Below are 25,252 nucleotides of genomic sequence, written 5' to 3' on the forward strand. Positions count from 1 at the left end.
TCCTGAAAATAATGGCATTTTTGAAGGTCTGAAATAGAAAATCTGCCAATAAGGAGGAGTTTCTCTTCCTTCATTATTTCCATAAATCAAATTCTGTCCTTGCTAAATCACAACTAAATCAAACTGCAAGAAACTTTCTACAGTTTAGGTATTGTTTAAAGAGTGTGTTCTTGCTCCAGGAAACTCATATGCTTAATGGTAATATATAGCAGATCTTCATTTCTGTCTGACTGGGATAGATAAAGCTTTATTTGGGTCCTATAAATTAATTTTCTGCTAGAGTTGAATCAGTTTGTACACAATGTTCTTCTTCTCCTGTGTGATCACAGGAGATCCTGATCACACAAGAGGCAAGTAAGCTGTTGGAAAATTTTTGTCCCTCATGCTCTCCTTTTGAAGTGGGATTGTAACCTTTCCACTCCAATATTTGAATCCAAATTGAATAATTCAGAAGCATCATTTAAAAGTGAGGGCCTATTTAATCTGTGAAAGAACCAGTATAACTCTAGGTCTGCCCCAAAGAAAATTTTAAGCCAAATAGTTCCTCCATGAGTGCACCCAACCTATCTCAAAACATTTTCCCTATGAGTTTTCTAAACCAACTTAATTCACTAGTGATTTGGTCGATGTTTAAAGACAGCCTTCATATAAAGAAAAGCAGTTTAGAAAATTGTGGTGGGTTGAGTGTGGCTAGGCCCTATCCTCCTTAGCTGAAGAAGGGAGAGAAGATATAAGGAAAGACTTGTAGGTCAGGCTGTCATGGACAAAACAGGCTTAACTTGGGAAAAAAAATTTCTTGCCAATCTAATCAGAGTAGGGCAAAGAGAAATAAAACCAAATCTTAAATCCCCTTCCCTTCACCCCTTCCCTTTTTCTGGCCTTAACTTCATTCCCGATTTTTCTACCTCAACCCCACAGTGGCACAGGGGTGTGGGGAATGTGGGGAATGTGCAGTCATTTCATCACAAGTCTCTGCTGCTCCTTCCTCCTCAATGGGAGGGCTCCTCACTCTTCTCCTGCTCCAATGTGAGATTCCTCCTACAGGAAACAGTCCTTCATCAACTTCTTCAGTGTGCAAAGGCCTATGGGCTGCAGTACTTCAGAACTGCTCCAGTGTGTGTCCCAAGGCACAGGGACACAAGTCCTACCTAAAAATGTGTTTCAGCATGGCTCCTCTCTCCACAGGGCCATGGCCCTGCCAGGGTCCTGCTCCAGCACAGACTACTGCCACGGCTTTTTTCTGTTTCTTAACAGCATTATCCCAGAGGCATTGCAATCATTGCTGATGGACTTGGCCTTGGCCAGTGGCAGGTCCATCTCACAGCCTCCTGGCATTGGCTCTGTTGGACATGGGGGAAGCTTCTGCCAGCTTCCCACAGAAGCCCTCCCTGTAGGTCCCTGCCACTACCAAAACCTGATCACACAAACCCAATACAAAATTTATTTCAGTGAAAGGTAAAGCAAATTAAAGTGAACTGACAGAACTTGCAGAATAATGCTTCCAGACAGAGGAAAAAATTATTCAAAACAGTAAAGATAACAAAAGCATTCAGAGCTAGACAAGATACCGTAATTGAGGAAACCTGAGTGAAAAGTACTAAAGCAGCGTGAAAGCTGAATTGATTTTGGGAGCTGTATAATGAAAGGAAAGACAGGCAGATATATAACATTCTAAAAACACCTGCTGTGCACAAGAAAAAAACACCTCCTTTATATATTGTCCTTTGGTATTTTTAAGATTGTTGATGAGATAAGGTCATCCCTTTGGCTGCAGAGAGTTTCTGTGGATTTGTCTATTACACAAAGCTTTCAAAGGGAGATTGTAATTGCCTTTACATTATGCTGGAGTTTTCTGGAAAGCAATTTAATGAATCTTTGCATGAAGCATAATTCAACTTAAAGCTTAAACTGAGAATGTATGATGGTCCTTTCATTTTCCAGTAATTTAAAACAAAATAGTGCTACAAAAACATAAGAGTAACAACTTGAAAATAAACTGAAGTACATCTACTACTTATTGATTGAAGGAGCTGTTCCCTCCAATTTCCATAGCTTTGTTACAGATAATATAATGAGGGCATGAAAAGAACCTATATCATTAAATATTGAACCCATTGTGACACACAGTACAACCATGGAATCATGGAATCGTAGAATGCTTTGTATTAGAAGGGACCTTAAAATCATGATTAATGGGTGTTGAGTATGCTACCTTTCAGGGAAGCCCACTTGCATAAAACAACACAAAAGGCATGTGCTTTCATTGTACTCCCACTTTAGAGATGGAAAAAGCACAGGAATATAGAAAATTATACTCTGCTTTGGGCATACACAACACTGTCAATAGAGTACAGGTGATGTCTGTGACACATTGTGAAGAGGGATTATAATCTTTTCTTTCAAAAACAGAATTGATTTAAGTCAAAAGCAGGGTTTTAACAGCTGGTTAAATACAGCTGTAACTGGATTACTAATGTATTACAATCCAGCCTCTTCTGTATTGTGCAATATTTAAAATAAATAATTTACTATAATCTGGGTTGGCATCCCAAAGCTATCAATATTATAGAAAACTTTGATTTCATTAAATCAGGTCACTGCTGTAACCTTGATTCAAGGAGAGAAATTGTATTACTGAATTACCAATACCATGTCATATCATGCAAATATTTCTTGGTGACTTTCTTTCCAATCTAATATCTAAACCAAAGACCAAAGGAATATTTTAACATGGGAAATTGTAATACAAAATATGTCCCTTACCATTTCAGAGGATTAAAAGAATGTCAGGGAATAGTTCATTTTCCCTACACTTTTTTCCCCCTTACACTTTTTTTCCTGTATCATTATCCTGGAAGCATGAGGTGATGGTGCTCTAGAAACATTCTTCTTGTCTCTTTCACTCTTTTTCTACATTATTTGTGTCTTTTCTCCCATTTTCTTTCACTGTTTGTGTCTTTCTTCCTTCATATGTCTCTGAACAGTTAGGGGCTGTTGGGTTTTTTTTCTCTATTTACTCCTGGAGTTTGTCAGTGCTCTAGTGTAAAATCTGGAGGGTTTTTTGTATGTAACATATACCATGGCTGCATGATTTTCTTTCAATGGCTTATAAATCTTCATCCATATTAGTAGGTAATGTAGTTCAATAGGCATAGATTTTCAGGTCAAATCAATTAGGGCTGAGGACCCAACATTCCCATTATTCATGTTTCAAGAAGCTTTGACTCACACTAGACCTGGTCTGGGTCTGAATGCCAAGTCCATACAGCTGAAGCAATCTGAGCTGTAAGACCATCTTCTGGTGCAGGATCATCAGAAAGAAATTCAGTTCATGTACTGTAGAGACACAATGTGGAACAAAGCATTTCAACAAGGAACAACCAGGAGATTTTCTGCAAAACCATGCTCTGGATCTGAACTCAAACATAAATATGGTCATATAACGCATTTCCACAAAACATTCCAAATTTGTTTCTTGTTCTGCAGTGTCAAAATTTTGTTATTTTCCTTGTTTTTCACATTTTTCAGCTCATGTATGTAATTGTCCAATAAGTTTTTCTTGAAGTCACTCACAGATGTACAGCACAGGCAAAAGATATTACTGTTCTGATTTTCTGTCGCTGTCCCCTTGCTTCTTGCATTCATAAAGGGTAGCAGACCATCATGAAATTGTGAAATCTACCTGGGAAAAGTTCTTGGCCATTTGAGCATTATGTGTTTCTTGGATCTGAGATTAATTCAGTAGAATATGGTAGAGCTTGTCCTTCTTTTAGCCTAGTACAGTTACAGCGTGCTTTGAAAAAGAATACGTTATTTTGGGGCTTTGAATACTAATTCTTGTGAAATGAATGTGATAATTTTCTTTCTCTGTGGTTAGCTGTTATATTTTCAAGTTTTATATTTTGTAGAGCTTTTTAAAAACTGTTTTCTTTGCCTTATCAGGAATCACTCTTCTCTGTTAGTAGAATCTTACAGCACCAATAATGAAATGTCATAACATTGGTCGTTTTGTAAACCATAAACTACTCACTATTTGTTATGAAACCTGCTATTTTTAATCGTCTCCACATTAGCAAAAGCAAGACTATAAAAAGCAATGACCAATGTACACATATACAGGGCATTAAAATAATGTATGAATTTTTTTCTTTAAATTTGAAGACTAAAATCTGTGTCTTATGGCAGTCAGCAGCGATGATCCACCTTTTTTTCTATAAAAAACTGAATACATTTGATAACTAAAAATCATCACACACAATTGTAGATTTCCAGGAAAAATTCAGTTTATTAATGCTCTTTTAATTAACTGAACTCTGTAATGTTTACATTAAAACCTCTGAAAGCAGGATTCTCAGCACTGCACAAATGAAAGCAATCCAGTACCTCATTTAGATTCCTCTCATGCTGTCTGCAGAAGATCTATAAATAGAATAGGCTACACACAGAAATTTATTATTGCAGCTGATAGCAATTTTCTTTTGCAAAGGTATCTGGAGGCATTATTCATGAGATTCATTCTGGTAGACTCTCAAGCTGAGATCCTCACTCCCCAGCTCTGCGGGTGGTCACTTTAGGAACACACTAATCAACTGCTATGAGCAAGGACTGTCACAAGAATTACTTATTTCCCTCTTTTGTACAATACAGGAGGTCTTTCAGCTCCAGATTATTTTCTTTAACCTGATTGTGTGACTATTATAAGCAGATAATGAATTTTTAGAAATCGCATGTATTTGAAATTTTATCAGTGCTCATCCTAATGATTATGCTATTATTGGAAAAGCACAATGAGTGTGATTTGATACAACGTGCACCATGTCTTCTGCATTTATACCCACGGGCACATGTGACCTTTTCAAGTAAAAGGCAGATATGTTTCTGTTCAATATTGAGGATGTACATGAATACTGAGCAACCACATGAATTGACCTATCTAGCTGTCATCTACTTTTAGCCATAATATAAAGGAAAAATCAAATAAGACCTTTTGTGAAACTATATTTATAATAAGTCATAGATGGGAATGTCTTGCACTCTTTTGTTTTCCCATCTGCTTTGGTTTTCCTACCATATCTGTCATTGTGCAATCTTTGAGTACTATTAAAAAAAAAATTGGTATAACCAGAATATATACATTTCTAAATGTTGGGTTTGTCAACCCTCAAGACTGGTTACAACTTATTTTTATCCTTGCCTGTTCTAATATTCTTTCTATGACTGAGAACATAAGTTATATGATAGCAGTGATATATCTGTTTATTCTCTTTCCAGTTCACCATAATCACTAGTGCAAGTGTTCATATTTCAAGATTTTGTACATCCTACTGTGTAGATACAAACTGTATGTAGTACCTGACTATACAAATAATGTTTCCATTTACAAAATCGGTTTTTGTTCTCACATACTTTCAATTTTTTTTAGACGTAATAGAAAACCTGTTCATCTGTAGCAGTTATTTTGACTATGCTATAAAATAAACAGCACAAACAACAGCACATATGTGACATTAGAAAAGTCGCATATGTCTAACAGCAAATGAAAGAAAAATTAAAACTTAAAATTAAACCCAAAAGAAGATGTCATCTAAAGTCCTAGTAAAACATTCTGGCATGTCTAATGCCAGCAACACTAGTAAAAACAGAGATCTGTGACATCTGACAATCATAAGTCAGATGTCACAGATTTTTTCTAAGTGTAAATCCTATTCTGCTTGTTTTAAATGCCTTTTGGTACTTATATTTTTTGTTTGTTTGTTGTAATTTAAATTTGTCAGTGATGAAGAAAATTGGTATTGTGAATGCCCTAAACTCTACACTGGAAAACTCTGCCAGTTTGCAACCTGTGATGAAAATCCATGTGGAAATGGTGCTACATGTTTTCCAAAGTCCAGGCGAGATGCTGTTTGCTTGTGTCCATATGGAAGGTCTGGCATCCTCTGCAGTGATGGTAAGAAAGATTTTCTTCGTGCATTGGTCATACTTTCTATCATTCATAAAATCTGCGGTAAGAGACATGTCAAAGGTTTTGAAGGTAAAATACTGAAAGTCACGACCTCCCCTCCTAAAAACACAGCCCAAAATCCAATCACACACAAAGAATGGCTAAGCTGATCATCCTTCCCGTGTGTAGTTTCATTAAAGTTCCAGCCAGAGAAAGGTAGACAGAGGGATCAAAGAATCTGAGAGTTTACTCAGAGAAGCTGGGAGATACCAGGTAGCATTTGATGTTTTAGTAAATCACTTGGAGAAAAACCAAGAGATTCAAGTGAGAGATCCTTTGGAGAAATTGATTTCTTCTGTAGTTTGATTTTTTCATCTGCTTACAGAAGGATTACTTCGTACATTTTGCATATTAAAGCAGTGTAAAAATAATACTTTCTGGATTGTAAAAATACCACTATATACTATAATTTGATTAATTTTTCAGATCAAAAAGAAAGACAATTTAAAATTTACTAAGTGCTTTGTTGTGAAACAGGAACCAGGATGAAGTGAAAATAATAAAGCAAAGGAAATAGGTCACTTTGGAAGTCACAAATGAAGGACTTTTATTCCTTGGGCATTGATTATAATGATTGTTCTAGGTCAGGAATTCCTGTGTGTGAACATGCAAGGTATTCTTTCCCCTAACAGTGAATGCAGCAAGAAGTAATGATTGAAAAACCTACATATAGAAAATAATCACTGGTTCTGAGCTTATTTAGTGGTACACATGAAGTGCCTTTTCAAATAAATATTAAACAATTATCAGTTTGGGTTTTGTCATATCATGTACATATTTAAGTCTTATTTAAAATTTTTATTTCCAAAATCTTCGGTAGATGAACATTTATTTTTTATCTGCTTTCATCTAACCATGATACTTGATAGCAAATAGTATAAGTGAATATATGGAACATGTATGATAATTTCTTAGTAACCTTTCCTAATTTACAATAGAAATACACTGGGACTTAATTTACTGCATCTCTAGTCATCCAAGCTGCATTTCTTTTTCCTGAAATTTCTTCTCAATTCCACTGCATCCTCTTTAAAATGAGGCTCCAGAGCTGATTCAAGGTGCTATATTTAAGGTCTGATAATGTCACTGCTTTATACAGTGGTGTATGACATTTTTCTGTCATACTCTCTGCCCTTACTTAACCCATTTCTGTTTTCTTTCTGTTTTCTTTTATGAGTACACTGACATATTCATGAAAGTGCTTATTAAAATTTCCAACACCTCTTCCTTTGAAAGCTGATGGTGAGGTCAGAGCCCACTGTTCTCTGTTTAAGGCTAGGACTGTTTCTGTAATCTACCCCAATTTACATCTGTCAACACTGAGTACCATCTAATGTTTTTTCCCTGTAGCTGTTCAATTAGGCTCTTCTGCAGATCTTTGTATTTAATTTTCTCTAAATTGAGAGAGTGCATAAAAATTGAGAGCCTAAATTGAGAGAAAGTACGGGAATTCATTTGATTGGGCTACAAAACTGGAGTCTTTAGAAGCACAGAAAGAATTAATTTTAATGAGTGGAAAGGGAAAACTGTCTGGACCATCACTATAAACAAACAAAGTGGGAAAGAACACAGCTTTGTAGAACATAAATCTAAGGTGATCAGCTGACAACATAAGAACCTATTACTGGAATATGAAAAATTATTTTATTGAACTGTATCTTAACAATTTAGAAGGAGAAGAAATAACCTGAGCATTTAAGACAGAAGCCTTAAAATGAGTTTCAAGAGGCCCTTTATCACATTTTTTAAAGCTAAGAAGGGAGAAAGAGAGCTACAATGCAGTGGAAGATGGGTGTATCCTTATGGATAACCCCAGCAGCATCAAAGCCATACTTCTGGGAGATATTTGAAGATAATGATAGATTGCCTAATTAAAATGGTAGAACAATTTAAATTATTTTAGAAGCAGAAGGCGAACTTAGTTGTTTACTATGACAAAATGTGTGTCCCAGATAATAAATTTAATAGAAAGAAATGGTCCATAAAAAATTAAGGCATAGAAACACAGATTTTAAATGAATCATCTTTTTGTTTAAGATACACAATAATATTGTCTCTACTCTTCAGATTACAACCTAAGACTTGCTACTCTGTGTCTGAAACACTGAAGAAAAGCCGTTTATCAAAATGTTTATCAAATAATAGTTGGTCTTCATCAACACAGAACAAGTGAGATGTCACAGTGATTATTTGATAAAATGAACATAACTAATGTACCAAATAGAATTGCAATTTCATGCCAGCTTGGCTGCTCCTACCAACAGAGATTATTTACAAAAGACACAGTAAGGATAAATAAAGATGTGGACAGAGCCATAAATGAGCCCACAGATACAGGTTTTCCCATATCAGAGCTCTAATTGCCATCTGTTAAGGGTTGGAAGTCATGCTAAGAACAACAGCAATATATGTAAGAAAAAGTTACAATTCACAGAATGACTGGGTTAAACAAAACTATTGTCACCATTAAATGGAAAAAAAAAATAACTGAAATAGAAAAAAACTAAGAAAAACCAAATTGTGACAATCTAAAAGAACCTCATTTTATGCAAAATGCATAACACTCAAAAAGTGAAGATTATAGGATGATTGTAAATATGACAAATGAGGCAAAAATGTAAGGACAGATAGTAACTTCTGTTAGACAAACTTATATAAATATGGAAAAATAGACAAGGTCTGGGACTAACAAGGAATTTTCTTATATTTCTGAATCAGATGGAGCATACTGCAGTCTAAGCTGACTGATGATAATGGCTCTGAGTTTATTTTTGTTATGCTATGCTTGTTTCAGACATCAATAAAAGTTTCCAAAAGCATATCCATTTTTCCAGATATACATAACAAGATGCATTATCTCTCACTACATATTTTTCTTGCTTGTATCATTAGATGGCCATGTTATTTTGACTGTAAGTTATATTGAAATGTCTCTCAAGAACCTACACAGCTACAGCACAATGGGCCAAGGGGAGGGGGAATGATAATATAAAACAGAAGAGAGTACAGGCCACATTGATCAGGTGGAGGACATGGCCAGACAAGCATTCTGATCTATTTACATGTGCCTCACCCTTATTGTCTCTGTATCACTCTATTTTCCTCACTTGTTCCTCCCCAAATCACCTAATTTTCTCTTTTAGATGCCCATAAGTCCTGTGCTATTCCAAAATGCTCTTCACCTACATCTCATGATGTGTCCCATACCCAATCGTAGTTACACCCCTCTGTCCAAAAGGTGATCCACTGTTGATTCATCATGGGGTGTGTCACACCTTGACACTAGGGCTGAAATTCCCCCAAACGACTTTGCTTCTTTAAGCGCAGATAAAGGGATCTATATAATTTAAACTGAGTCCAGTTATTGAGCTCTGGTTTTTCAGTAGATTTTTGTGAAAGCAGCCAGCATTCAAGCCTTTAGTCTGATAAATGTTCTTTCACATTTAAATTAACAAAAGTTGCTTGCATTTTGGTTTTTGCACACTATATATCTCCTCCAGTGTTTAGTATTACAGAGTTGATTAGAGTTCTTAAATTGTTACCATCTCTGTAATCAGCCTTTATTTCTTTTTTCTTTTTTTTCTATTTTTGTTTACAATTCTATCTAAGCACAGAATAGAGGCATCTCCTGGTACAGGAGATTGATACAGTCCGTAAAATGTAAGATCACTATGTTTGAAATATCTGAGTGTAAGAAATTTTGATATATAAGATGCAGAATTCCTAAACATCAGTGTATCATTGCACTGTGGGATGGTAATGGCCTCCTAAATGCAAGTGAAGCAGGAATGGTTCATTCACCAGGACTGGAAATGTACACCTGGTATTGTTTCTAATAATACGGTGCACAAGAAATGGGGCTCTTTTGGGAAGATGTCAGTCATAACATGAGGCCTTCTGTTGAGCTGAGAATCAAGGGCAAGCACAGTGGAGGTACAAATGCAGATTTAAAGGGAGAAGGATTTCAAAGGCATGTGCACTCTTAAAATGAATAATTGTGTCATTTGCAGTGTTTTAGGCCAAACCAAACTTCAATGGTTTAGTTTCACATATGTTCACATATGTGACAACATGAAGCAGAGTCCTAACTGTGACACTGTATTTAGCAAACACACCCTGGAAAGGGTCATTCACAGCAATCTGTAAGGTTCTTCCTTGAAACATTTCTGAGCAACACTTATGGTAATGTTTCACAGCCCCAAGAATTCCAGCAGGTTTTTTGTGGGATGCATTCCCCCGTGTATAAAATTAATTTCAAAGTGTTAAAGTGGGAATAGCCACTTGCTTCAAGTTCTGTAGAGTGAAAATCAGCCTGCAAGCGAATTGTTTCTGTGCAGCTATGTTTGGCACTCAATGTCACCTTCAGAGCTGTGTGGGTCTGCAGACTGAGCTGTGCAGTTTGGTGGCAGCAGATGCCCAAAGGGAATTTCCTCAGCTAAAAAATCTGCAGGGTTGCTCTTCTTACTGTTTAAGAGAATTTATTTTCTGGGTTATCTTGTTTTCACTGGGCCTTAATTTCCCCCACGCCTCCAATGTGACGAATGTCATAAAAATTGTAAAAAACACATATAGACACACTCTCACACTATTAATATCACTGCTATACTATCAGTTTTTCAGAATCATAGTTTCATCTCTGAGCAGTGAAGTCACTTTTATTATTTCAAATTTCAGTTCCCAAATTAAAACTGATGACTCCATGATTACTGATGTCACAAGACAGATAAAAGGAATCCGTAAGTCCTAGAGGTGGGGAGGGAAAGCGATACACCTGAATGACCCATTAAGTGGATCACTAACTCTTGATACAACAGTCTTCCAGACATCAGGAGTATTTTACTACCACTTTGAACCCTCAGCTAGCACTGCACCACCCTGGAGCTCTAGCAGCCCTTATCTTTTCCTCCTTGGACTTCCCAGAGTTTCCAGTGGGCAAAGTGGGTTTAAGTAGCAAGGTTCCCCTGCAGCCCATGGTTAAGACCATGGTGAAGCAGCTGTCCCCCTCAGTGGGTTCCTCCATGGAGCCCACAGTGGAGAAGATATCCACCTGCAGGCCATGGAGGATCCCAGGCTGTGACCCCATGGGAAGCCTGCACCCCAGCAAGATCTGGCTGGACCTGTGGACCCATGAAGAGAAGAGCCCACACGGGAGCAGTTTGATGGCAGGACCCTGAGGAAAACTCATGCTGTGAGGAACTGTGGCCCACAGAAAGGACTCATGTTGGAGAAGTTCATGGATGACTGTCTCCCGTGGGAAGAACCCCACACTGGAATGGGGGAAGATATGAATAGTTCTTTCATTAAAGAGGAGGGAGTGGCAGAGGCCCATCCACAGCCCATATGCCCCATCACCCTGTGCCAGTCGTGGGGGAGTAGGAAGAGAAATCAGAATTGAAGTTGAGCCGAGGAAGAAAGTATGAATAGTTCTTTCACTGAGGAGGAGGGAGTGGCAGAGGCCTCATCCACAGCCCATGTGCCACATCACCCTGTGCCAGGGAGTAGGAAGAGAAATCAGAATTGAAGTTGAGCCGAGGAAGAAAGGAGGAGAGGGCACAAATATTTTAAGAACTGGTTTTATTTCTCATTACCTTACACTCATCTGATTGACAATTTTTCCCCAAGTCAAGCCTGTTTTTTCCATCACAGCAACAGGTTGTCATGGGATGAGAGCAGACAAGCCCTACCTTAGCCTCAGAATTCAGCAGAACCTTAAATTTAAAGACGTATTCTGGCCCACAAGTTCTAATGATGGCCACATTCGTGAGTGGCCTTTCCCTGTCCTTATCGCAAGCTACATAATCTCATTCTATTTTCTCTGTCCATCTGAGGAGGGGAGCGATTTAGCTGCTTTGGTGGGTGTCCAATCAGGGTCAACCCACCACAGCTTGGAAGACTGTAAAGTACAATACTTGGTAGTAATTTCCATTCTTTTTTCAATATTGTCTTTGCAAATAATTTGTCTTTGCAGCAGCCCTGTGTATCACTTAGGGAAAACTGGTTTGAGGGTTGCTCAAATGAAAGGAATTTGAGGCTCCTGGTCAGCAGCAGCTGAACATGAGCCACGTGTGCCCAAGGTGGCCAAGAAGGTGAGTGGCATCCTGGTCTGCACCAGCAATAGTGTGGCCAGCAGGACAAGGGCTGTGATTGCCCCCCTGTACTCAGCACTGATGAGGACACACCTCAAACACTTTGTTCAGTTCTGGGCCTCTCACCAAAGAAGATATTGAGGGTCTGGGGCATGTCCAAAGGAGGACAGTGAAGCTGCTGAAGGGTTTGGGAAACAGGTCCTGTGAAGAGCAGCTGGGGGAACTGTGGATGTTTAGTCTGGAGAAGACTCAGGGGGAACCTCCTTGCTCTCTGCAGCCACCTGACAGGAGGCTGTAGGGAGGTGGGGGTCAGTCTCCTCTGCCATGTTTCAAGGGACAGAACAAGAGGAAATGGCCATAAATTGCACTATGGGAGATTCAGATTAGATATTACCAAAAAGAGATAATTGAGTTAGGCATTGGAATACGCTGACCGGGAATGTGGTGGAGCCACCATCTCTGGAAGCATTTGAGAGGCGTCTAGATGCGACATTGGGGATATGGTGATTATGGTGGTGCCAGGTTTTTGGCTCAACTGGATGATTGTGAAAGCCTCTTCAAACCTTGATGATTCTGTAATTCTGTGATTCTATGAAATATGAGCAGATCTTTAGGAGAACTCTATACTATTCATCCCACACTGTATATAGCTGCTGATCTTGGAGCCAGATACTGAGCTGGTAACTGTCACAGTTAGTCAGTGGTAATATAAAAAGTGTATAATCTGATGGCAGTTCTGTGGCCTGAAGTCTATCTCTTTCTACCCCCTTAGTGTGTCTTGATTTTTGCAATGTATTTTAAAGATGTGGTCTGAGACGTATTGTTAGTCAATGCTGAAGGAATATTAATTTTACCTTGTAACAGAAAATTCAAAAATAACAAAACCTTCATTCTCTTTTTTTCTCTGTCACTTTATTCTCTTCACTTTGTTAAGATTTTTTTTTCAAAGTATAGTTGATTTTTTCTAACTCCCATTTTTTGTGCTCAGTTCTGATGAGATATACAATATCAGGGAAGTAAGTAGTCAACCATATTGATACATTTACCTAATGGGATTATTTGTCATTATTTGTTTGTGAGTCAATGGGACATACCATGCGTTATTACTTGTTCAATACTGGGAATACAGGAAAGCAGAATGATGAATGACATAGAACTGACAGAGAGACACAGGACCAGATCAAGGACAAAAAGTTGATAAAAGACTTCAGTACTCCGTCAGAGCAATGTGTATTTTAGTCACAGTGTTAATTTGGAGTGTGTGAGCAAGGCTCATAATCAAAGTCATTGGGACACATCTCTGTTCTTTACCACTTCAGACTGTGCACTGCAAAATCAAGAGCAGAAATCAGTTTGGATGATGTCCAGACTGGAAAAGAAAAATAACCCAATGAAGATAGCTGTGCCCTCTGCTAATTCAACCAGACTCAAATATTTTACAAATACTGTTTAGAGAGTGTGTTCCAAGGAAAAGGTTCTGCAATTTTGTGCAGTCTTGGCTCCATAGCTTTATAATGAAAAGGTAGAGAATAAAAAGAAAGGTGGAGCTGTTTTGTTTCACATGATTTTGCCAATCATAGTATTTTTCATACAGAGTTACTGCTTTTTCTTTCCATTTTTAAGTTAAAAATATGTGCAAGTATGATAAACTAGTCTGCATTAAAATCAAATTAATGAAGGTCCTTGTATGAAATTTATCTCAGACACTGATGTACATTTACTGATGACCTTTCACTTTTTTGTGTGATTGGATAAAGATCTCTTGACAAACAATACTTGCTGTAGAGAAGAAACATGATTAAAAATGTGGTATAAAATCTATTAGTGGCAGTTCAGAGACAGATAAAATATGGAATAGCTGTCAAGCTAGATAGATTGAGTTAGCCAGAAAGATAAGCTTTTGACTCATTACTAATTAACATTTCTAAATACATTTTGCTCTACAAAGACCAGCATAAAGAGGATTAATATTTGCAAACATGTGCCTCCCTGCTAAGGATAGGGTGGTTAATTGGATACTTCATCTGACTTCTACCAGTGTGAGAAACTTCTTCAGCACAGTGGAGAAAACTGTGAATCCATAAACCAAAATAGTATGTCACAGTTTCCATTACAAGTGCCCATGGGACTCCTACTGCCTTAAAAAGTATTATTCCCTTTCAGGACTACATGCCTGATGGAGGTATAGCTCCATATGGTGCTCATGCAATCCTTCTTCAGCTTTCTTGTAAGCCCTCTTTATGTACTGGGAGGCTGCTACAAGGTCTCCCCAGAGCTGTCTCTTCTCCAGGCTGAACAGCCCCAGCTGTCTCAGACTCTTCCATGTCTTCATAGGAAAGGTGTTACAGCCCTGTCATCAAATTAGTGGCCTCCTCTGGGCTTGTTCCAACAGGTCTGTGGCTTTCTTGCATTGGAGACCCTTTGTCAATCTTTAATCCAGCTTTATACTGGAAGGAGCAAGTAGAAAGGCAAGAAAATAACTCCCCACTAAGAATGCTCCAAGGAAACAGCTGAGACAATGGCACATCTCATCCTGGGCATAAAGAATTATCCCCTGTTGGGAATAGTGCATTGGAGGCCCTTTGTCAATCTTTAATCTAGCTTTATACTGAAGGAGCAAGTAGAAAGGCAAGAAAATAACTCCCCACTAAGAATGCTCCAAGGAAACAGCTGAGACAATGGCACATCTCATCCTGGGCATAAAGAATTATCCCCTGTTGGGAATAACTTGTCAGGAATAGGCTCTTCAGTGATCTCGCCAGCATACCAAATTACCTGGCTCTGTGAAGGTACATGAGAGAATTTGCTTTTCCCATTATAAATTGAAGAAGGAAAAACCAATAAACACAAATGACTCCTTTATTTTAAAATCTTCTCATCTCTTAAATATTTTGTGGTTTATTAAATAAACATAAAGATAAAAAAAAAAGGGGGGGGAAAAGAAAGGAAAAAAGAAAAGAAAAATACTTTGCATCAAAGGAGAAGTCTGTGTGTCATATTTTCCTGAACTGGCAAAAATACAGAATTTGAGACTCCTTCAGTTGTGTTCAAGTAATCTAAGGGAATATGGGTGGATTGAAACTAACATGAGATTTAAATATGGGGGAGTTGTGTTGTGCCTCCAGTTCAGTCCATGCCTCACAGAAGTCTCAGGCTTGAGGTTGTGCTCAGTCAGACTCATTTTCAGTGTCTTGCTAATAAGGACAAAACCACTGTTTCATATTTTCTGGCTCCTATCTAAGATCAAGAGCAAGGCATAATGTGCCATATGTGTGGAGAGTGCTCAAAAAATGGGACGGTACACACTGTACTGCTGCAAATTCCAAATCCGTGCTAGAAAAGGTTTGCCATGCCTGTGTGCGCACCTTTTCTCAGATGCAGGTACCAAGGCAATGCCTGCCACATCAGTGCCAATATGGCAGCTTTCCCAGGCTGCAAATTTAGAAACAGATTCCACACTCTAGAGGTGCTGATGACATTTTCACAATTATATGTCATTGTTTCCCCCACCCTGTAAGCATTTAGGTGCTTAGATGTACTTAGGCTAATATAGATTTACCTGGAGAGTATTATAATCCTTTACTAGTGTTTCCCCATCTGGTTTGTGCATGGTGCAGATTTGTATTCCTTCCTCCCCCAGTCCCTCACCCTGCCTTCATTAATTAAGCTGTGTCCAGTCATGTTTGGTGTGCAGGCTGTTTGGAGGTAACTGCTTGAATCTTTTAAATCTAGTCCCAGACCCAATCTTTCAGGATTAAGCTGTCATTCCTCTTTCTCCTGTTTTTACTGAACCATGTTGTCAATACAATAATTATGTGATCTCTGAGCATCGCCTCCAGGAACTGACCACAGCAGTCTGGCTACTGGGTGCCAGCCCTAGGAGCCATGTGGGTACTCAGTACCAGCACTCTGTTTTCTCTACAGACAGGTACAGACTTGATTTTATTTGTAATTCATGTAGGTCGTGTTCGCTGTGCTGCAAATTCATACTTTTATGATGCTGCTGTTTCTTATTTCTTCTGCCTGTGAAGAATTATTATTCCATAACCTCATCAGCACATTCTTGTACTCACTTTCACTCAAATACCTGTCAGAGATGGCATTTCTTTTAACAAGAACATTTCTTTATGCATTTTCTTTTGTCTGTCTGAGTCTTGATTAAATATTAGTGTACTGTTATTTGTAGCAATGTTACATAGAATCCAGAAGATGGCAGTAGTTGTCAATAATTCATTTTTTAAAATAAGTTTATGTTGAACATTTTGCCCTAACACTGAATTTATTCTTTTTTAATCTAGCTATTAATATTACTCAACCAAGTTTCAGTGGCACAGATGTCTTTGGCTATACCTCATTCCTAGCTTATTCTACAATCCCAAATATCACCTTCTACTATGAATTTCGCTTGAAATTTCATTTGGCAAACCACAATTCAGCTTTACAAGATAACCTGATTTTTTTCACTGGACAAAAGGGCCAAGGTAGGCTTTATTTGTATCACTTATCACAAGCTTTCAAATTCTTGTTGAAAAAGTAGGATAAAAATATGCACGGGTTTTTCTTGATTCTATTTAAGATATAATGTCATTAGTGGGAAAATAATCTCTTCAAAACTGTATTGTTTTATAAAGACAGAGTAATCTATCAGGTTTTATAAATATTTCTTTTTATTAAGGAGAAATATAATTGCTTTCAGTAATTGAAGTCAACAATTGATTTGAGGTAGTGTATTTCTGAACAAAATAAATGGAAACGAGAAGGCCAAGGTTCCCTTTTTTCCAGTTTTTAACATAAATTTCATTATTGATCATTGAACTCTGTGTTATTCACATAAAATAGGAGACCCTCAACCCTGAGATCTCTCAATGCAAGGTAACCCAAGCTAGCTATGAATAAGTTGAGCTAGTCTGTGCAGCAAATCATTCAGTTTGGTTTGATTAATACAGCTGAGAAGCAAGTTATGTAGATCTACATAGAGTATTTGTATCAAGATTTTAACAATACTTAAGGTATCTCTCCACAGCACCCCTCTGTGGCAGGCTGCATGGCATCAGCATGGCATGGGTAACACTACTTGTGTTCTGTCCATCTCAGTATTACTCCAAACAGAAGCCATAATACTAATGAAAGTTGAGAAAAATGTTATATAATTTGATGCAGACATAAAGCAGAAATAGGTCATAGATACTTCATAAGAAGTAAAACTTATTTTTATCTTAATCATCTCTACAATTGGAGCATGACAAACTTTTGAGTTTGGAGCTGTCCTATGGAATTGTTGAAACTGAGAATGGAGGTTGGATGATGTGTCATATGTCTGAACCTATCACAGTAGGAGAGTGATTTAGGTGTGATAATAGAAGTCTCTACTACTTTATTATATCTTTTACCATATCTGAAACATCACATGAGTTTTGCAGATATGACCCTTGACCTACAGGAACCCTACACTTATGCTGAACAGTATCAGAAAATTGATGCTTCAGAAGGATGAAGCAGGGGAGAAATTATTATTTGGTGTTTTAAGATACTGAGCTCCCAAAATGCATTATTAAGAATCAATTTTGAGGAGGCATTATGCAGTTACATATATATCCAACAAAACAATTGCAGCATATCACATCAAGAGGATACAGGGGAGACCTCATTTGCTATGTTAATACATTTGATATTTTCTTAGGTCGTTCTTTCTATTACATTTCTTTACTTAAACTCCTATACCCTCTGAGGCTTCTTTCCCTTTCTCCCTGTGGCAGACTTGCAGGAGTCAGACTGTTAGTGTATTGCAATGCAAACGAGAACTTGTTAGTGTAGAACAGCTCAGCAGTTTATCTGTGAGATAATTAAGTCTGCTACGTTTCATTTGCAAACATCCTGTCAAATTTAGCTAGTGCAGCTCAGCAGCACTTTAGTGTGCCATGAGACCCTGGTACTTAATTCATCGGGTTGATTACCCAAATTAGCCTAACACAGATCAGTATTAACCACTCTGAATGGATTTAAACTCAAAACTTAGCACCACTTCTGTCTTTGTGGAAATCAGCATTTGATAAGTTTTTTCACAAACTTCAGGAGGAGACATGGTCAAACCTGGTGGATCCTGCTAACTGAACTACATTCACATTATTTTAACTACATCCAGGTAGAACTCTCATCATGCCACATTTTATTTCTGTGACAGTCACCATGCACTTGTAGGCAACTTTTCCTTTCATTTGCTATCCTTAATTTTTGTAGATGGATGAAATATTGTCTTTCTTTTTTGGGTAGCTGATCACAAATGGTGCACAGAGTTGAAATTATCTAAAACCTTTCCATCTAATAATTCAAAAAACAGGATTCAAAAGCCAGTGTCTGCATCATTAAATTTTTTTAAAGAAACTCTGTTGTAATATGAGCACAAAGAAATCATTAGAACATTCTTTTCAATTACAAGAATGAACCACCACATTCAGACATGTTTCTGAACCCTTGGGAACTGAATTTCAAAAACCTGTTTGAGATATTTCCAACTGTATGTAATATAACCAAACAAAAATCATGCCAATTAGTTCATTGACTTTATTTGGGATGGAGAAAATGCAAACATGAAATATAGAACACCAATTGTATGAAATAATCTGATTGTTTTTCAGTTAAAATAACCAAAGGAGAACACAAAAAAAAAAATTGCTTAAGTATAAATGATACATTGCACTAACATTTGTCTCAAAAAGGCCTGCCTGCAGGGTGTACCCTGCACTGTCAGAAGTCATTGTGGAATGTAGGTCTTGGCATCATATTTGGCTGAACTGAGTTTTTTTAAAAAGTTTTAATGGTGTCATTTTGTTAATGAGAATACTAGCATTCTGGGCTTATTATGCAGTTGCCAGGCAGAAACCTGTCTTTTTATTACTTTTCATATCACCTGTGTGTGTGAGAGAGCACTGTGGTACAGCAGCCAGGTGTTTCTGCACCCCCGTGTCGAACAACGGGTGGGCAGAAGCACACCTGCCAAGGTGCAAGGCTCAAACAACACAGAACAATGAGGTGATGGTAAAATGCTGCTGATAATTTGTGATTTTCTCCTTAGTTTAAATGGTTGGGGAGACTTAGCACACTACATTTTAACAACAAAATCAGTTTCTTACCAAAGGAATATTACTTATTTAAAAAAGAAGATGCTCTAGTTTTAACAATTTACTGAGTGTTGAGCAATAGCACTCTCAACAGGAGAAGCATGAGGGTTTTCACAGCCAGTGATCTTCCATAAGAAAGCACTTTTTAATACTTAATTTGAATTTTCCCCTTTCTCCATTTCATCCCATTTCTTGTAGCTAACATTCTCTTGTGGCACCCTACCTGATTCCCCTCCAATGTTGTCTCTGCCCATACCACAGGCATCAATTTCATAGCTAATCTCTTGTGAGTTACTATAAAATTCTGTCCCAATACATAGCTAAAGTTAAAAGCTGTCTCATTTATGCAAACTATTAACAGTATTTTAATCACCCCAACCCTGACAGAGTTCAAGGCCAGGGATAAGACCTTGAGCCACTCGATCAAGTCAATGGTATCCCTACCCATGGCAGTGGGTGTTGGGACTAGATAATCTTTACGGTCCCTTCCAACCTCTCAACAGTCTATGATTCTATGATTATCTTCACTATCAAGTCAGTTTCATAGGGTACTGGCACTGTTGCATGCCTTTAATATACTTTAATTCCGAAAAAACATTTTAAAAAATCAGAATGCCTTTCAAATAACGGTTGCCATTTAATGTGCTTCCCCTAGTTTTTCCAGTCAAATGACATAAGTACTTTGCAGACACTACTGAAAATAGAAACTTTAGTAAAGGTTTTTAAAAAGGAATTGTTATTTTCAGTTTGGAAATCTGGTAACCTTCACTGGTAACATGCCAGTGTAACTGAAAGCAATGAGATTTCATTCAGTTATAAATAAATAATGAACAAATCATTGTAATAAAAAATGAATAGTGTTTGCGTTCTATACAACTGAATGTAGCTGCACACTTTCTACAGAGGCGGTGGATTTATAGTGTTTGGAATAAGGATTTACTTTTCCTTTTTTTCCTATAGATGCCCATTGCATTGGAATAGTAACTCTATAGAAAAAAACAAACTTCTGTATAGAAAAAGCACAGTACATCCCAGATTCATTTCCAGGATATGAAATAAGGGGAATATGTCAGTTTTGGCTGTGAAGCAGCTGTGTGCAGAGCTACAGTGGGAGGACCATATAAGCAGCATTGTTTCCTGGGGAAAAACCTATTTCATTTTTTGCAAATGAAGAATATTTCCCATGCATTTGAGACAGGGGCATCAAAACACACATTTTAAATGAGGGCCACCATGTGGCATTGGAATAACAAATAGGAAGAGACCTTCCCTGAAGAAAATACAAAACAATACAGCCTTATGAGAACAGAAGAAAATATCAAATAAAATCCTATGTATGGGCATGAAATTGAGCACTGAATTGCTTGAATTCACAGGAGAGTTGTGAAAAGAAATTGATGGCTTTGAATTTCAATTCAGGTCATCCTAAGGCACAAGTGAGAACATTCTTCAATTTCACCATTGTTTGTATCCTGGTTCTTTTATTGTAAACAAAGAAAGGTTGGGGTTGATAAAAAGAAACAAGTTGATCAGGTTTTCTCTAAACAATGGTGGTTCCTCCCTTGCCTGCATGAGAAGAGAGACTGAATGCTCTTTAAAGAGAACAGTGTAAAAATGTGTTTATTTGCATGACCAGGAATAGGTCCAGGAATTGAACTCTTACTCGTGAGACTGGCATGATTTCATGTCAGACTTAAAATCCTTCAAATGACATTTTACACTGTAGTTACTAGAAGCACAAACAACACTTATAACATGCAGGCCTAAATGTAAAGAAATTAAATTATTCATTGCAAACTGGAAAATCAATCAGTTCTAACCTGAAAGTTAGGAAGACTTAAAGAATTAAAGCCCTTGGCTGACCAAGGAAATTGCATCAATGAACATCCTAGAGCTGCCTTAATCAGGGGCAGGTGCAATAAGGTCTCCAGGTGCTATTGAGTCAAGGGCAGCTGAAGGAGCTTGATAGAAGCTGCTAGAACTTCTTCAGAGCTGTCCACGTCCCTGTTACTCCCCTTGCCTCAGAGCAGCAGGTGTCCTCTGGTTTTGAGGCTCTTGAAGTACCTATAATGAAAGCTGAAATCATCACGGAGCAGGGCTAAGTCAGGGCCTTATCTCATCTACAACTTGAAATTTCAACTTTTTCTTTTTTTTGGAGGAAGTTGAAAACAGCAATGGCTGCTAAATCCACCAGGGTTGAAGGGTTGACAGGTTTTTGTCACTCACTTAACTGCAGTATGAAAAAAAATCTTCTGTCAAAAATCCTATAAATGTTTAAAATCTCTGCAGTTTCCATTTTAAATACACAAGAATGCTAGAAATAGCATTAGAAATTAAACAGAGAGTATTATAATTATATAATAAACTCATAAGCTTCCTGGCTAATATTTTGCTATTTTTTCAGTGGATTTGGAGTATATTTTACACACTGATGTTCAGTAAATCCTGGAATAAGTAGTTTTCCTTCTTTTGTTTTTTCAGGTCTGAATGGAGATGATTTCTTGGAGTTAGGCCTCCGTAATGGGAGAGTGATATATAGCTACAATCTAGGTTCTGGCACAGCAACAATCATTAGCAAACCACTTGATTTGACACTCAATATTCATGTCATCCATCTTGGCAGAAATCTCCAGAAAGGCTGGCTGAAGGTAAAAAAGAAGGATATCCTTAAGGACAGCCTTTAGATGAAAGTGTTCTCTGTGTTTTCTTGCATGGAAAATTTAATTTTTTTTGTGTGCTTCTGTATAAAGCTGGGAGGATTTTCTTCACTAGGAGTTCCTAAATAAAGGCAAATCCCTTTGTTGTAACAAGTGTTAATGTTTCATTGAAAGGTGGATGATCAGAAGAATAAAACTGTCACTTCTCCTGGGAGGCTGGTTGGACTCAATGTCTTCAGTCAGTTTTATTTAGGAGGCTATCGTGAATATACTCCAGAACTCCTACCAAAGGGACCCAGATTTAAGAATGGCTTTCAAGGTAAAGATTGCACCATTTTCAATTCCTTTTAATACATGCATCAGATTGTATATCTTTCTTTCATAGGCAACTGAAACAATCTCTGCCTTATCAGGAAACAAACTAGAATCTCCTTGGCTGAATTTTCTGTGGCTTTTTCATTAGTTCACTATAATAACTAAGAAACCAAGATAACTAAGATGATGCAAAAGAGGCTTTGCTATATAATTTTAATATTTTCTGTCTCTTCTAAAATAAAACTTTTCCATTGTTATGTTTGTCGTGTAATCTCTTCTTATGTGTCCCTGTTCTACATCATTACTTTGAAAGGACTTCCTTTCTCTGAAGTAGTTTATGTTCTTCTCCCACTGTGACTAGCAGTGGTAGTTTGGGTAATAGATTTCATGCTGAAAATTTCTTTCTGAAAGAAATCTGATTTTTTTCCTGTCACTATGATCTAGGTCTCAAGACAGGACTTAGCTAATTCCTTTTGCAAATATTTATCAAGCAGATAATAATGTTTACCTCAAAACTGATATTGAAGCTTTATTAATTTATTTTCAACTCCTACCAGATCAGCAATGAAGAAAAAGACTTGTTCATAACACTTTATTTTTATTCTTTACTTCCAAAGAAATAATGTTCTTGATATTTACAAGGTAAATTTTCAATTAATTTTAAGCACTGGAAAGCCTTTCAAATGAAAAGAAAACATTTTGCAATAGTAAAACAGTTTGAGTTCTTGATTATGAAACTGAGGGTATGTTATGAAAGTCAATCATAGCAATAAAACTCACTTTAATGCCCTAAAACACTGCATTTTCATTAAGCCCATGTACCTGCTTTATTTATTTACTTCACTTTTTGTTCTTACACTGAAATTTACGCAAATTCAATTTCATATCATATAGTCAACTTCTCACTCAGAATGTCATATTAATTAACATCTCATCTATCTCTGTCTTTTCAGGCAGCATGGATTGTATAGTTATACTTTCCATAGCCTCTTAGCAGCTTGAAAATTGGCATATCATAAAACTTAATGTCTGTGGAATTGTTTTCATAGGGTCAATATCTGTGAAGTACCTTGGCCTTTTTTATAGACATGCTAATGTTAGGGGTGACTAACAGGAATTTCTAGTGCTTTACTTAAGCAAAAATATTTTGAGTTTTCCAGGTTTCTCATGTTCCAAATGTGTTGTAATGACCAAATTTCTACAAATTCAGTATTAATAATTTTTAAAAAAACACAAAGTTCATGTAGTGCTAGTTACCATATTATTTATTGATTTTTTTCATGCTCCTTAAAAAGAAGTATTACTGCAAAATTTTGGGAAATATGTAGCATATAAACAGCTTTCTCTTTGTCCCTAGCATTTACAGTATTAAGACTATTATATTTGCTAATTCATTCCATGCTCCTGTTCCCAGAAGCAGCTTGTCTCTGTTCTCCAGAGCACAGTGACTTTCAAGGAATCTACACTTTCCTGTGATCAATTTCCTCCAATGTTTTCTTACGTAGTCAGCATCTCATTTGTTCTTCTAGCTCAGAATTCTCCCCAGTTCCAGTTCTCAGGCTCTTCAGGATAAGAAATAAACCTCCATAGATTTTTTTTTTTCCCAGAGTGGGAACTGCAATACCACTATCAGAGAAGAAAATTTTGCACTATTTTACTTCAGCCAAACTGCAGCTGTAGGGAACTCACAGAAACTCTGGAAGTGACAGCCAAGATAAATCTATCTAGTACATAGTTGATTAAACCACTCAGAGTTTTGGAACCCTGCTGTTGGCTCCTTTTAAAGACATGATTTATTAAAACCATTTTGCTTCTAATACCAGAGTGTACCTCACCTTTTGTAAGAAATCACTACTGGATGAAGAAATATTGAGACCAGCCTTACTGCTGCAGACTAAATGTCCCCAGTGTCAGTGTGCAATAATTTAGGATTTTTATTCTGTACAGCTACAGTTTCAGACCATTTCTACCCTGACCTGCATGCCTTTAGCACTTGTTCAAGACATTTCCACAGAGGAGGAGGAAACTGAACACAAATGTTTTTAATAAATTGTCATTTAATAACCAAAAATTATAGGTTTTTTAATTTAGGAAATCAGCACGTCGAGATTAATTTGAAATGCTGAAGGATGTTTGATGGTAGTGTAAGCAATTTTCAAAGTTTCATTACCATTCAAAGTCCCTGTGGGAAGCTGAAGAAACTGGTAAAGGTAGAGCTCAGGTGAAGCAGCCAAGTTCATGTGGACTTTGAGGCTCTTTGCACTTTATCTGAATTTGAGGTTCCTTGGAGGCTTACAGGAGCTTTTTGTAAATGGGATGGTTTATTTAAGTGTTCAGCTTTTTTTTATTTCCTATAACAATGTAATTAAGAGACCTTGAGAGTTTTCTGAGCACACTGCAGATTCTCTAAAAAGTCAAATGTGAGGTTTAGGTAGCTGAAAGTCTTGTGGCCGAAGAGACTCAGCCTGGTCATTAATGGACAATCTGAAAAGGGTGTATAAAACCAACTGACTCACATTCAAAGGTCTGCACAACTCAGCACTATGACTCACCTACACAAAATGAGACAGAATTATTTGAGAAAAGCTGGAAATTACAGCTGAATTTCCAGACCTTCCATCTCTGAAAGAGGCAGAGAGAAATCTAGTATCAGGGACAAAAGAGGGAGAGTTCTGATGTTTCATGCTCTGTGCTACCATGACTGCAGGATGCAGTCTAGCCATCCATCCAACTGATGGAGAGCCAGGGCTTGCATCTAGAAATAAGTGAGGAGCAGAGAAAGTTCCTGTGGTCCTGTTCCTAAGCAGGATGAAGCATGGCTATAGAACTAATCTGTTGTTTGACATAAATACTATTAAAAGGAGGAATAAATAGGCTAAAGAAACTCTTACCACAGAGCTGAACTGTTGAAGAACCTCTTTCATGCTGAAAGAGCCTTCTCTTCACGTAAATGATTTTGCAAAGTAAATAAAATTGCAGGTACTGCAGTCACTTTTTAAAAATAGAGTAAAGCCAGAACACAGCTGAGTTCCAAACAGATACAAATATAGCCTTTCAGTGAAAGTTTGAGCTCAT

The 25,252-nt window shown here is 37.3% G+C and overlaps 1 protein-coding gene across 1 annotated transcript in view; it reads left to right on the forward strand.

Moving 5' to 3' along the window:
- Positions 1-25,252, forward strand: part of EYS (eyes shut homolog) — a 708,088-nt gene that overhangs the window by 649,787 nt on the left and 33,049 nt on the right. The window contains exons 40-43 of the mRNA XM_039729652.1: positions 5,775-5,947; positions 16,386-16,568; positions 21,687-21,853; positions 22,037-22,181. Of these exons, the coding sequence (XP_039585586.1) occupies positions 5,775-5,947; positions 16,386-16,568; positions 21,687-21,853; positions 22,037-22,181 (668 nt within the window). The remainder of the gene's footprint in view (positions 1-5,774; positions 5,948-16,385; positions 16,569-21,686; positions 21,854-22,036; positions 22,182-25,252) is intronic.

This window comes from Passer montanus, unplaced genomic scaffold (genome assembly GCF_014805655.1).
Source record: "Passer montanus isolate IOZ18808 unplaced genomic scaffold, ASM1480565v1 scaffold11, whole genome shotgun sequence".
In the NCBI taxonomy this organism is placed as follows: Eukaryota; Metazoa; Chordata; class Aves; order Passeriformes; family Passeridae; genus Passer; species Passer montanus.